At 42.5% G+C, this 12,716-nt stretch overlaps 1 protein-coding gene across 4 annotated transcripts in view; it reads left to right on the forward strand.

Moving 5' to 3' along the window:
- The window catches only part of ppp3cb (protein phosphatase 3, catalytic subunit, beta isozyme), a 31,856-nt gene extending 20,807 nt beyond the window's left edge, over positions 1 to 11,049 (forward strand). For 2 of the 4 annotated variants that reach the window (XM_076738711.1, XM_076738712.1), the window contains exons 7-14: positions 1,035 to 1,112; positions 2,959 to 3,053; positions 3,567 to 3,692; positions 4,216 to 4,293; positions 4,467 to 4,551; positions 4,848 to 4,945; positions 5,891 to 5,938; positions 8,536 to 11,049. In XM_076738711.1, coding sequence (XP_076594826.1) covers positions 1,035 to 1,112; positions 2,959 to 3,053; positions 3,567 to 3,692; positions 4,216 to 4,293; positions 4,467 to 4,551; positions 4,848 to 4,945; positions 5,891 to 5,938; positions 8,536 to 8,714 — 787 coding nt within the window. In that variant the 3' untranslated portion in view covers positions 8,715 to 11,049. The remainder of the gene's footprint in view (positions 1 to 1,034; positions 1,113 to 2,958; positions 3,054 to 3,566; positions 3,693 to 4,215; positions 4,294 to 4,466; positions 4,552 to 4,847; positions 4,946 to 5,890; positions 5,939 to 8,535) is intronic. The other 2 variants (XM_076738713.1, XM_076738714.1) reach the window with 1 other exon arrangement.
- The last annotated feature ends 1,667 nt before the right edge of the window (positions 11,050 to 12,716 follow it).

Here is a 12,716-nt window from a genome sequence, read left to right on the forward strand (position 1 = left end):
AGCAAGATGTGACTTTCATCTACAAATCAGGAATTTAATAAGTTTTAGGTGGACTTCAGGCTATTGGTTTGGGATGTTGGTGATGAGAACAGAGAAAGGGAGATGCTTCCTGCATGGTTACACCACGCTGAAGATCCAATAACAATCACTGGGATTTGTACAAGAGGCAGAAAATCTTGGCCAGTTTACACACACACACACACACACACACACACACACACACACACACACACACACACATATTCAGTGTACTAGGAAGCACATAAACACAGCACATTCACAGACACACAGACACACACACACACACACACATATTCAGTGTACTAGGAAGCACATAAACACAGCACATTCACAGACACACAGACACACACACACACACACAGTTCTGTTTCAGCATGAAACGATATCCCACAATCCCCAGGGAGACAGCACGGTTCTGTTGCTATGACGACTGGTTACTCCTGCCAGATATGGAGTGATATTAAGATACAGTGAGAGAAAGAAGGAGAGCAACATAAGAGGAGGGTGGAGGGGTAGAAGATGAAAGATGGACATAAAAAAATAAAAAAGGAGGAATGTGAAGATGGGGAGCTGGTGTTGAAAGACAGGCGGAGCGGCTGGTGTGGCCGTATCTGGGGCTCCTCACGTGTAGAAGTCGGTGTTATGACATGCAGTCTGTGGAGAACACAGCAATTTTCTATGTTTAGCAGACACAGCATCAATCGACCAACTAGTGTGTACTCCCACAGCACCGAGGAGGCCATAAGCCCCGCTATGGCCTGCACTGATGCCCCCTGCTGGTTTCAGTCAAACATGACATTAGAGACCAAGAGTAAAAACAATTAAGAAACAACAGTATTTCCATCTGTTTGTGGTTTACAACAGTCTTGATAATATGTGATATATTTGTTATGTTGTGTAGTTTTCACTCATTTTTCTGGATGTCTCTTCCCCCGTATGGATTTTCCGTTGCCTCACTTCAGATGCACTTACTTGCTCTCGCTCTTGCTCTGTGTCTCTTTTTCTGTCCCCAGTTACCCAGCAGTGTGCGAGTTCCTACAGACCAACAACCTGCTGTCAATCATCAGAGCGCACGAAGCACAGGATGCTGGGTAAGCTGACTGACTGTCACGGCTCAGTCCTCCTCTCGGCTTAAAAGGGAGCACCATTTAATTTAATGGCTTACCTTGACATTTCATGTTCTGAGCTGTTATTTTTGTTTGTCGGGGAATTGGCACATTACCGGAAAAGAAAAGAAATTCCACAGTTTTCCCTCTTCAGGTTAACTAACTCATCTCTTGAAAGGAGAATGATGTCAGGCAAACAGCCATGTAAAGTTTGCACTACTTGACTAAATATAATAGTGTGTGTGTGTGTGTGGGGGGGGGGGGGGGGGGGACGGACACAATTTCTGACCCACAAATCCATTCCTGGCATCTGTTATCTTAGTGTAAATCCTCTAAATATAATGCAGCAATTAAGGCAGCACTACTCTGAGTTGTGCTGTTTGGTGAATCCATTAACAGTATTTTGTCTGTCATGCAGCTGGGTAGTCTGGGTAATCGTCCGTGGGTCTTGGTGCACTTGCACAAAAGCTGTGCAAAATGAATTGTAATTTTTAATAGCTTGTACTTATGTACCTGTAAATAGTACATAAGTAGTGTATTTTCATTTAAAACTGCTGACTCTTTTAGGTAATGCACAGTCTAGAAATGTGATGTCATACAATGAAATGAGCAGCAGTGTAGAGACAGAAGTGATTCTCAGGAGGTTTTGATTGTGCCATGTGTTTACATCGAAACAGTGGCAAAATAAGGAATACTCACAGCAGTCATACTGGCTGCATACTAAAAAACACTTGAATTTCTCTAATAAGGCAGCATCCAAAGGAAAAGGAGGACATGCTAACTGCTGAATAAGATTAAAACTAATTGCAGATGGTGGGGAAACTGCTCCAGGAACACCTCAGAAAGCAATTTAAAATTGCAGTACCGCCGTGAACTTATTCTACTACTTCCTGTTAATATAAAACGGCAAAATATGTTGATTTATCGTGTACTAACTGCAAAAGAAGAATGCTATAAACAGTAGTACAGTTTACATACTGGGCTGCAGAGAGGAATTTAAAGTCTGTTCCATTGTGGTAGAGCAGTGTAACAGGCAACCAATCAGGAGCCTGTTTGATACAGAGCCATTAGTTTGCCTTGATTTGACTGCCTCATGGTCACACACAGCCAGCTTTGACAATATTTGCAAATAAGCAAAGACCAAAACAAGAACCAGTGTTGTGCTGATAGACAGTGACTGCATCCTGGCATTTGGTTGTACACAAGTTCCAAGAGTGAATAACATCCACGACAAAGCAGCACAGGACACCGGCACACTGGGAACAGCTTAATAAAAGACAACATTAACATCGCTCTAATAAGAAAACAGCCAACAAATTTTGCTGGACACCTAGACTCTATTTGTTTATGATGAATAAGCAAAATTCTTGATTACTGATGAGTTCGGTAATTAGTTTTTCCCCGAGGGACCTGGCTCGTAGAGGCGGCTTTTATGCTTTGTTTGTGGGTACAAATGAAATATGTGCGCTTGTTTTCATTATCATGTGTAATCTCTGGAGGTTCTTTGCATGAATCAAACTACTTGCACCCAGACCTGTTTTTATTGTGACTAAGTCACCAGATCTGGGCCTAAGAATCTCAATGTGCTGGCAGCTTCACTCAAACACTGTGGGCTTTCAGTACCCTGCTCATTGGCACTCTTACTTCATCCTGTCATTTTGCCCACGCAGATTCCGTCTTCATTTGTTTTTAAATGCGTGGCTGTCTCGCCTGCAACCAGTCTCTGTCTGCTTTAAAGACCTCTGAAGAAAATCCTCGGTTTTTATCCATGATGTGTTTTTTTATTTGAGTAGCTCTAACGTGGGCGGCTTGTTTGTCTCTCGTTCCTCAGGTATCGTATGTACAGGAAGAGTCAGACTACAGGTTTCCCCTCCCTCATCACCATCTTCTCCGCTCCAAACTACCTGGATGTCTACAACAACAAAGGTCTGACACACACATGCACAAATACACACACATAGGTGCACACGCACACAAAATGCTGCAATGGGAGCACGACTATGCAATTATTTTAGACTGAACAGTGTGTTATTCTTCATCCAAGACTGAACAGGAACAAACATCTGTGGAAGAATTTGACAGATATACATGAGTATACTGTACATGGTAACACTTTATTTAAGGTACACATATTCACCATTAACTATTTGCTTATCGGCATGCATATTAGCAGCATACTGGCTCTTTGTTAGTCATTATAATACACTTAGTAATACATTATACCAAGAAACTAGTTAATGGTAAGTATATATATATATACAATAATTTAAAGTGTTACCTTATATGATTATAGTGAACATTTCTAAACTAACTAACATTTCTCTTTTCAGTATAACTGTATGTGTAACATGACGTGTGTGGATCTACTATCTGACCAAAGTGGAAAGACTAATATGTGTGCGTCTATGTGTGTGTGCGTGTCTGTGTGTGTGTATCCAGCTGCGGTGCTGAAGTATGAGAACAATGTGATGAACATCCGCCAGTTCAACTGCTCTCCTCATCCCTACTGGCTGCCCAACTTCATGGACGTCTTCACCTGGTCACTTCCATTCGTGGGAGAAAAGGGTACGTGCACACACGTGTGGTTCTTTCAGACTCTTCCACATTCAGAACATCAGGTTGTCTTTGGTGATGTAATACTCAAAGGAGCACTCTTTTGAACTATGGACGCTAATCAGCAAACGCAATTAAAGTAAAAACAGTACAAGGGATAATCTCTATAAATGTCTTAGTTTTAAGGGAAGATCCTTTTTATGTAATTTATATGGTTCTAGTACACTTAATATTCTCTAAAAATAGCAATTATATCAGCTTAAAAAGGTGTACAACCCCTACTTACAGGATTAGGGGCTTGTGGGTAACCAGAGTTTAGTCAGATTTGAGGCATTTTCTGCCTTTTTTGGACATCACCAGTAGAAAGATGACAGGAAATGAGGAGAGAGGGAGAGATAGGAAATGACATGCAACAAGCTTCCCCAGCTGGGCGTGGGCAGGGAACGCTGCGGTTGATGGTTGGCTTCTTGGCCCAGAGGCCAGCAGTGTGTTAAGCGGTTAAGTGTATGTATGTCTCTGTCTGTTTGACCTGCAGTGACGGAGATGCTGGTCAATGTTCTGAGTATCTGCTCCGATGACGAACTCATGAACGACGGAGAGGAGATCTATGACGGTAAGGAGCACTCAGCACCAACGTCAAAGCACTGAGAGTCAAAACCGTTAGTGCGAACAAATACATAACAGAAAAGAATTTCAGCAATTATGTTTTATACAATAAACAATATATTCTGACAAAGCTTTTTTTTTAACAACAATATCACAAGTTTGTGTTTGACTCTTTTACAGCCAGTGCAGCAGCAGCCAGGAAAGAGGTGATCAAAAACAAGATTCGAGCCATTGGGAAGATGGCGAAAATGTTCTCTGTTCTACGGTGGGTTGAGTTGTGGTTGCTCATACTGTGTGTGTGTGTGTGTGTGTGTGTGTGTGTGTGTAGAAATGCTGTATTTCCTTTAACTTTTGCGTAAATATATCAGCAGTGACCAGATTGTCATTTTCAGTATTCCATAAGTATGTTTAGTGTGTTTGCACATTGAGGGGAACTGTGTGATTCTCTGTAATTCTTTCTCTCTCTCTCACACACACACACACACACACACACACACACACACACGCACACACACACATACACACGCACACACACACACACTGTCTTTGTCTGTCTCTTAGGGAGGAGAGTGAGAACGTGTTGACCCTGAAGGGACTGACCCCTACAGGCATGCTGCCCAGTGGAGTGCTGTCCGGAGGCAAACAGACCCTGCAGAGCGGTGAGTGTCTCACACACTTGCACACACACACTTGCACACACAAACACAAACACATTCTCAAACTGAGTCCTTGACACACCTTCAAAAACAGGAGTAAAACACACACAGACACAGTTTAAATATCTGCTTCGGACCATCTTCTGGTTCCTTCCTGCCCTCTTTCCTCTCCTCCTCCTCCTCTGTTGCTATTGTTCTCCTCTCATCTTTCTGCCTCACTCACTCACTCAGTCTCTCCACCTCACCTCACCGGCACTGAGGATACTAACAGCCTGCTGGTTGTATGTGTGTGTGTGTGAGAGAGAGGGGAAGAGATTGACAGAGAGTAAGGGACAGTAATGCAAAGACAGAGAGACAGCGAGATGAGGTACGGTCAAAGTGTTTGTGTGTGAGGTGCGTGTGAGCTAACACCAGCCTCTGCTAACACCAGGTGCCCTCTGAACATGGTCTCAGTACTGCTCTGAGGGCGTCACATGACTAAAGCCTGAAACATGCTTCTGAGTCTGCAAAGATGCAAACGTCATGCGTACACACTCGGGTCAGTGTCAGCCAACAGAAATTGCACATAAAGTTAATGTTACAACGAGAGACTGCCGGTATGTTGAATTGACCAAACCAGAATATGTGAAAACGTACTTACTGTTTTGTTTCTTTCTATTCGTTTGTAAGTTCGTGAGCGCACCTTTTTTGGACCAGTGTTTATTTGACTACATGTAGCCGAGATTTTGAAGAATCCCCTGTGAGCCACGGTCACCATTGTTTGCGTCCTTACGCCACGTTTACACACACACCTGCACAGAAGCGTGTTTCAGCCTTCACTCCGTTCTTCTTCTTCTTCCTCTCCTTCTTTCTTTGCACTTCATCTTCTCTCTCGGACTCTGTCATCCTCTCTCTCTCTTCCTGTCCTCCTTTCTTTCTCTTCTTCTCTTCTCTCTGCCCATCCTTCAGCTACCATTGAGGCCATAGAAGCCATCGAGACAGTTAAGGACGCGGAAGGTAAAATCCCACTCATTTCACTGTGTGTGTGTGCGTGTGTATGTGTGTGTGTGTGTGCGTGTGTGTGTGCAGCATGGCTGCGCTCTCAGCCACCCATGCTCATAAGGTCATAGATTTTCCGTACCCACGATGCACTGAGCTCTTCTAACCACATCAGCGCTCACAAAAAAAGCCTTAAACCGCTGCATGCTGAAGCCACCACATTGAAACACACAAAACATACACACACTTTCTCTTTCCTTCTCTTGGGAAACAGGAAACATCCTCTCTTCTAACACACTCACATACACATGCAATCATTTATTTACATCCATCACATCCATACATCACATACAACTTTTCCTTACATATACTCTCTCTCTCTCACACACACACACACACACACACACACACACACACACACGAAGAGCAGGGCTGTGGGTGGGAGTGGGTGTTGTGAAGGTTGCCACAGTCACTCAGACCTCTAATAGACTGCAGTGTGTTAACGGTCTTTTCTTCATATTTCATACAGTAGGTGTTGTAGTTCTGTAGAAAGTAAACATGCAATCAATCTGTTTCTCGGCAGCAGAGCAAGAGTCACCTGTCATGATTAAACTTATGCAAAGTGCTCGGAGAGTAGTTATATTTATTTTACAAACCAATCCTTTGAATTTAATCTAGTACCAGTGAGCTTTCAACCATATCCCATGATCTTCTTCAGCAAGTAAGCACAGAACTTCAGTCACGTGGTAACAGGTGATGTGATTGAGGTTCTGTAATTAGTTTGTGTGTTACCAGCTGAAGAAAGAGCAGCGGATATGTTAGAAATCTCTGTGAAGACCTTGAGTTTACCATACCTATGTGTTCCCAAGGTTTCAAAAAACACAAAACCAAACCGAAAACAGACCTAAACCCAGAACAGGTCTATCAGGTTCTTCTGTGCTACTGAACAGATTGTGGTCATGGTATTTGTGTTAAGTGTATTATATTCTGTGTCCTCAGGCTTAGTTATTTATCTGCACGCTTTAGTTGACTGTAGTCTTTTGTGTTTGTACCTCTAGTGCAGTCTTCGCCTTACCTTAGCTCCTGTCCATAATTTGTTCAAGCAAATAAATTATGGGTATCTCGTATGTTTTGCTTTTCTGTTGCGTAATATGATTTGTAGCTGGGTGTTAGATGTCCTCTGTGTAACACAGTGGCATACTGCATGTGAGCAAGGGTAATATGACAGTAGCCGTTGCTCAAAAGTGGCAGCGATCTCTCCAGACAGACCTCCTTATTGTTACGGGAGCATCTGTCAACGCAGAGACTGCAACTCAGCTGATCTCAAAGCGTCGCGCTATAAAGATTTTTCTTCATTTTGGTGGAATGAGTTTATCCCCAATTGTCCCTAATTTAAAGGGGCATCCAGTCATTTGTTATTGTCCTTCCATCAATTGAGGAACTCGCGAGAGACACATTAAAAACATGTTAAATAGTTGAAACTGAAGCAGTGGAGGCAGACATGTCCTGAAGTTCTTGGTAAACGCTCTTGTCTTTTAAACTCTATAACCCCACATTGCAATGCGTTCGTCTGTTAAAGGAATAGTTTAACATTTTGTTTGTTATTTGTTCAATCCCTGCACAAACATACATGTAACAATGACAAAAATGGGTGAATTTTTTTCACCTCTGGACAGGCTATCTGTGTCCAAACTTTCTGCTTCATATTTACTTCATATTTACCTCACAGACACAAGACAAGTATCAGTCTTCTGTGTTGTTGTTGAACTATTCCTTTAAGCGTTTGTCGTTTCTAAGCCCAAGTCAGAAAGACTTGATGACACCCTCCCCCGTTCTAAGTGCCCTGCACGTGTAGAATTGGTGTGAGTGCCCCTTTAGGAAGTCATTTCTGGTGCACCAGCACATTCTTCATTGAACACACTGAGGAAGAGGAATTGTGTCAGAGTTCATGATCAAGAATAAATTTCAATCAAAGTTCTTAAATTTATGGGGAAGTGGTTTCAAACAAACGGCTGACTGTCAGAAATTCTTCACAGAGGCTTCACGTGTTTTAAGGACTTCTGTGCAGCTGTGCTTTGTTCCATTCTCCGTGTCTCATAATGGCTTATCTAGCAGGTGTCTCAGACTACTGATCTAGGATCAATGGCCAGGTCGCACTGACTGTTACACTCACTGTGAGCCATGAGGTCAAACTAATCCTAGGTCAGCATTCAGACAGCAGATGGACATTGGCTGATGTGTGTGGATATTGGTGTAAGAGCCCTATACGTCTGTTGTATGTCCATAAATGATAAAAGCTTGTTTATCCAAACCAAAAAAGCTCTTCTGCTAAAGGAGCACAATCAGGGTCAAAACTATTGAAATGTGCTCTCTGGTGGCCTCAAATAAAAGCATTTCAGCAGTGAATCAAGCTGAACTGAATGCTTGTGCACATTCACGTTTCATAAATGAATAAAATGATTTCCTTCAAAGCTCCCAAGGGTTTGGATACACAAGATTCTACTGAATGTCTTGTTAAATATTAACTGTGTGTGTATGCATGTATGTTTGTGTGTGTGTGTGTGTGTGTGTGTGTGTGTGTGTGTGTGTGGGTGGATGCATGCCTGTCTCCACAGCCATCAGAGGCTTCTCCCCGCAGCATCGGATCAGCAGTTTCGAGGAGGCCAAAGGTCTGGATCGGATCAACGAAAGGATGCCTCCGCGACGCGACGCCGTCAACAGTGTGGGCCTGTCGATGGGCCGCATGAACATGGGAGAGCCCAATGGGACCGACAGCAACAGCAATATACAGTGATGGACATACACCTCCACATGCCCAGACACATACCTGCAGTTACAACTCTGATATGGTACCATATTTATAGATTCGTGTACATAGGCATATATACACAAGAAACATGCATCGCGCACACACACACACACACACACACACACACACACACACACACATATACACAGTATTTCATACACCGAATAGGCTGCAGACAACATCACACACACATGCAATCACACATGCACACATGATTACCTACCCCTCTCCCGTTGCCCTCAGCTGTATGTAAAGGCATGAGCGTACCTGGACTTTACCACCAAAGGCTGAGTCTCTTCACTGAACTGATCGGCCCTATTTAGAGAACTACAACTCCCATGTACCTGCACAACAACAGGAAGGAAACTACGACAACGCTCCCCAGGCAACACAGGAGGAGCTGCTGTTCACCGTGTATGTTGGGGATCACCAGTGGGTTGACAGTGTCAGCACGTGGCCGTGTCGGTGGTGTGTGTTGTGTTGGCGGGGTCAAGTTTTTGCAGGGGGTGGGGTTGGCGATCAGGGGGTAGGGCATAAAAGATATGTACGCTTCTTTTTCCTGTTTGCATCCCGAAACAGGAAGTGGAACCAAACTTGTGATTGGTTGATTTTCTAGGGTTGTGGATATGCCTGCCTGCGTGCGTGCACATGCTTCAACATGTAAATGTCCGTGCGGTTATATTTGAAATGTGTTTTCGTTTGCATACACGAGTGGATCTCGCCACAGCGAAACAGCGAGAAAACTTTCGACGTGTGGTGTGGTGGTTTATCTGTTGCCGAGAGATGTGTGGAGATAATCTCAGCTGCAGTCTAATCTGAGCCCTCGCTGTCCTTTTCTTCTCGGGAGGAGATTCCCGTTTGCTTTTGTAGCACTACACTGCACCCGTCCTCTGCCTGAAGTCAAGTGGAGGATCGCCCCCTCCCCCCCCACCCCAAAACTCTGGTCGCAGACCAGTTAGCTCTCGGGAAAGGCTCAAAGCTGGGCCCGGATCAGATCTGACGCAAGTGTTTCTCCCTACCTGTAAATAGGTTACATAGAGAGGATTTATTGCACATCTAATGCATATGGTAACATGATGCAAGATGCAGTATAGCGGAAGTAGGCTGCTTTATGTATGCGAGGGAGCTGAGGTGGGGGGGGGGGGGGGGGGGGAAGCAGAAATGTGAAATCATAATCTATTCATTCTCCTTCTACATCCTTCTGTCTGCTACCAAACAGCAGTGACGGCCGGGAATCTCCGGCCTAAAAAGCAGGAAGTGATAATTCAGAGGAAACAGACTCTTCTGGTTAAGGCAGCAGCCAAGACAACAAGAAGAAGTCAGAAGAAAAGGTCTTTGTAAAGCATTTATATTAACGCATCAGTGCATGCAGAGTTAAGTTCTTTGATAATAATGTGAAGATTATATTTGTGCTCTGTGTTTCACTATGGTAGGATTTTTTTTTTCTTTTGGTTTTTCTGGCTAATATAAATGAACTGAGGAATAATGAATAATTTATTTGTACATAATATTAATTTTATTTATTTTTTGTATTCATTTTGTGTTATATTTTGTTTTTTTTCATGTTTTTTTTTTTCTTTTTCACAACCTGTGTTTCTGGTTTCTTTCGACGCTGTACAGAATGACAGTACGCTTCTATTCAAAGTGTCGAGTCCACGTTCTCTCCTCTCTTCTTTGTCGATGTACAGGAGTTGTTTTTAATGATAAATATGAATAACGATAAACAAATATTAAACTAGCATTGATGAATGACCATACTATATTCAGAGGCACAGGCATTCAGGCAGCCAAAAGCATGATTGCATGGTTAAAATTTGCGCTGTTCAAGGCAAAAAGCAGCAAGACACATTTTAACAGAAGAGCCGGTGTGTTGCTGTCACAATTTAAAGGAAAAAAGTGTACTCTCTCTGATCATAATTCTTGATGATTCCTCTTGTTATTTGATGATATTTATGATTCTATGATTATTATGATTCTATTTATTATGGACATTATTCTTAATATTTAAGCTCTCTCTCTCTGCTGGTTGCTCTTCATGTTGCGTTGCTCCTTGGTTGATCTTGTTGTGCTTCTTTGGGAGAGGTGAACCCCCCTGGGAGACCCTGTGCCATAGAAATTGTGCCACGGTTCTTACTTTCTCTCTCTTTCTCTCTCTTTTTCACTCTCTCTCTCTCTCTCTCTCTCTCTCTCTCTCTCTCTCTCTTTTTCACTCTCTCTTTCTCCTGTCTTTCTGTTTTGACTCCCCAGTCACTAACACTGTAAGCATGCCCCATGGGACGATCCACTTTTTTACTCTTGAATAAAATATGCATGAACCTTTGGTATGGATACCGAGCATTTATTCCCTTACCACTGAGCATGGACACACACACACACACACACACACACACACACACACACACCACAGTACAAACAACCCGGATGAAGCTTTATCAAAGCCCTATACTTTAAACAAGGTTTCCTGTGTATTAGTTAATTTGTGGTAATCTGGTTGAGCACCACTTTATTTAACAATAAGGACCGTTTTCTACAGCTTTAGCTTCCCGAAGTATATTCAGTCACATGTCATGACTTTCGTAGTTTAGGATGTTTTATCAAAACAGTAAGTAAGACAAAATGATGTAACGATAATGGTGGACCCACCTTAGTTGGTCTCTTATCATTTGTTTATTTGTATTTTTTAATATTCTATGAATCTCATTTTATAATCATTTTATTTTCCCATTCTGAAAGTCTAACATTTTTGGCATTTGACCTTTATTCTGTTGTGACAGTAGAAACCGACAGGAAATGTGGCCAAGAAGTACTGGGGGAAAGAGGGGTATAAAATGCAACAGTGGTGGATGCATTTATGGTGAATCTGTTCCTTTCTCGTGATGCAGTGCCTACAGGTTTCCCTGCACTCATTTCCTCAATTGGAGGGGCACTCTAGAGGACCCTATATCACATTTTCTTGACCCATAGGGACATCCAAGAGGGCATTTTTGCTGCCAAACAACATGCACATGAACAAATGCCTCAGCATTGACAGCATGTGGCTTTGTGAGAGCATCAGATCCTTTGTACTTGAAATGCTCGATGTGCTGGTTCAAGAGTCTCAATGAAAGACAAACATCAGAAGAACATCAGAAACAGTTTACCTTCATGTCCTTGTTGTCCTGACTGCCTCCACCTTGCAGATCACCAGCAGCAGAATCAGAACTTTCAGGGGTACGCTGTGGACCACATACATTTGGATCATTGCTCTCAAACTCATTTCATGGAATTTCACAGTACTCGCAAAAATAGTGAGAATGACTAAAGTTTTCAGTAAATCCACCAATGTGGACATAAATTATCCCCAGCAGTACAGCAGAGAGCCCCTTTGACAGTTTCACTACCTACAGTTATTCCATTTTCTTTTTTTTGTGTGTGTGTGGTTTAGTGTAATCCTGAACATTTCCTCATGAACATTTTGCATCTCTTTCACAATTGCCTGCATTGTTGATGCTGCCCTTGCAATTTTAGGTAGAACAAACACACATTTCCAAGAAAAGTCTCATTGAAATTCTGTGGCAGTTCAATGCTTTTGTTTGTTGTTGCGTCATTTGAGTCCTGCGAAGCGTCTTCACGTGTAATGACAGCAGAGGACTGAGGAAAAGTTTCCCTGTACAGGTCAATCATGCTATCCACCGTACACGCTCTATGTTTTTGAACATATGAGCAGTAAATAACGATTTCACAGTTAATGTAGTTCAATAGGGCATCCACCATATGATCTTTCACTCACAAAGAGCACGTCAATAAAATACATTTCTTTAATGTGCATAGTGGATGGAGGAGAGGATAGATGATGATGCTGGCATGGAGACAAGAGGAAGCAGGCTTTTTGGATTACAGGTTTACAGGAAATATGATTGTTTCAAGATATTTTTACTTTACAAACAACAGTTGTGCTTGTTTCAGTATTTTAGAAAACATTGCTGTGAATTAATCACTGCTTCACTG

This window comes from Chaetodon auriga, chromosome 9 (assembly GCF_051107435.1).
Source record: "Chaetodon auriga isolate fChaAug3 chromosome 9, fChaAug3.hap1, whole genome shotgun sequence".
Lineage (NCBI taxonomy): Eukaryota > Metazoa > Chordata > Actinopteri > Chaetodontiformes > Chaetodontidae > Chaetodon > Chaetodon auriga.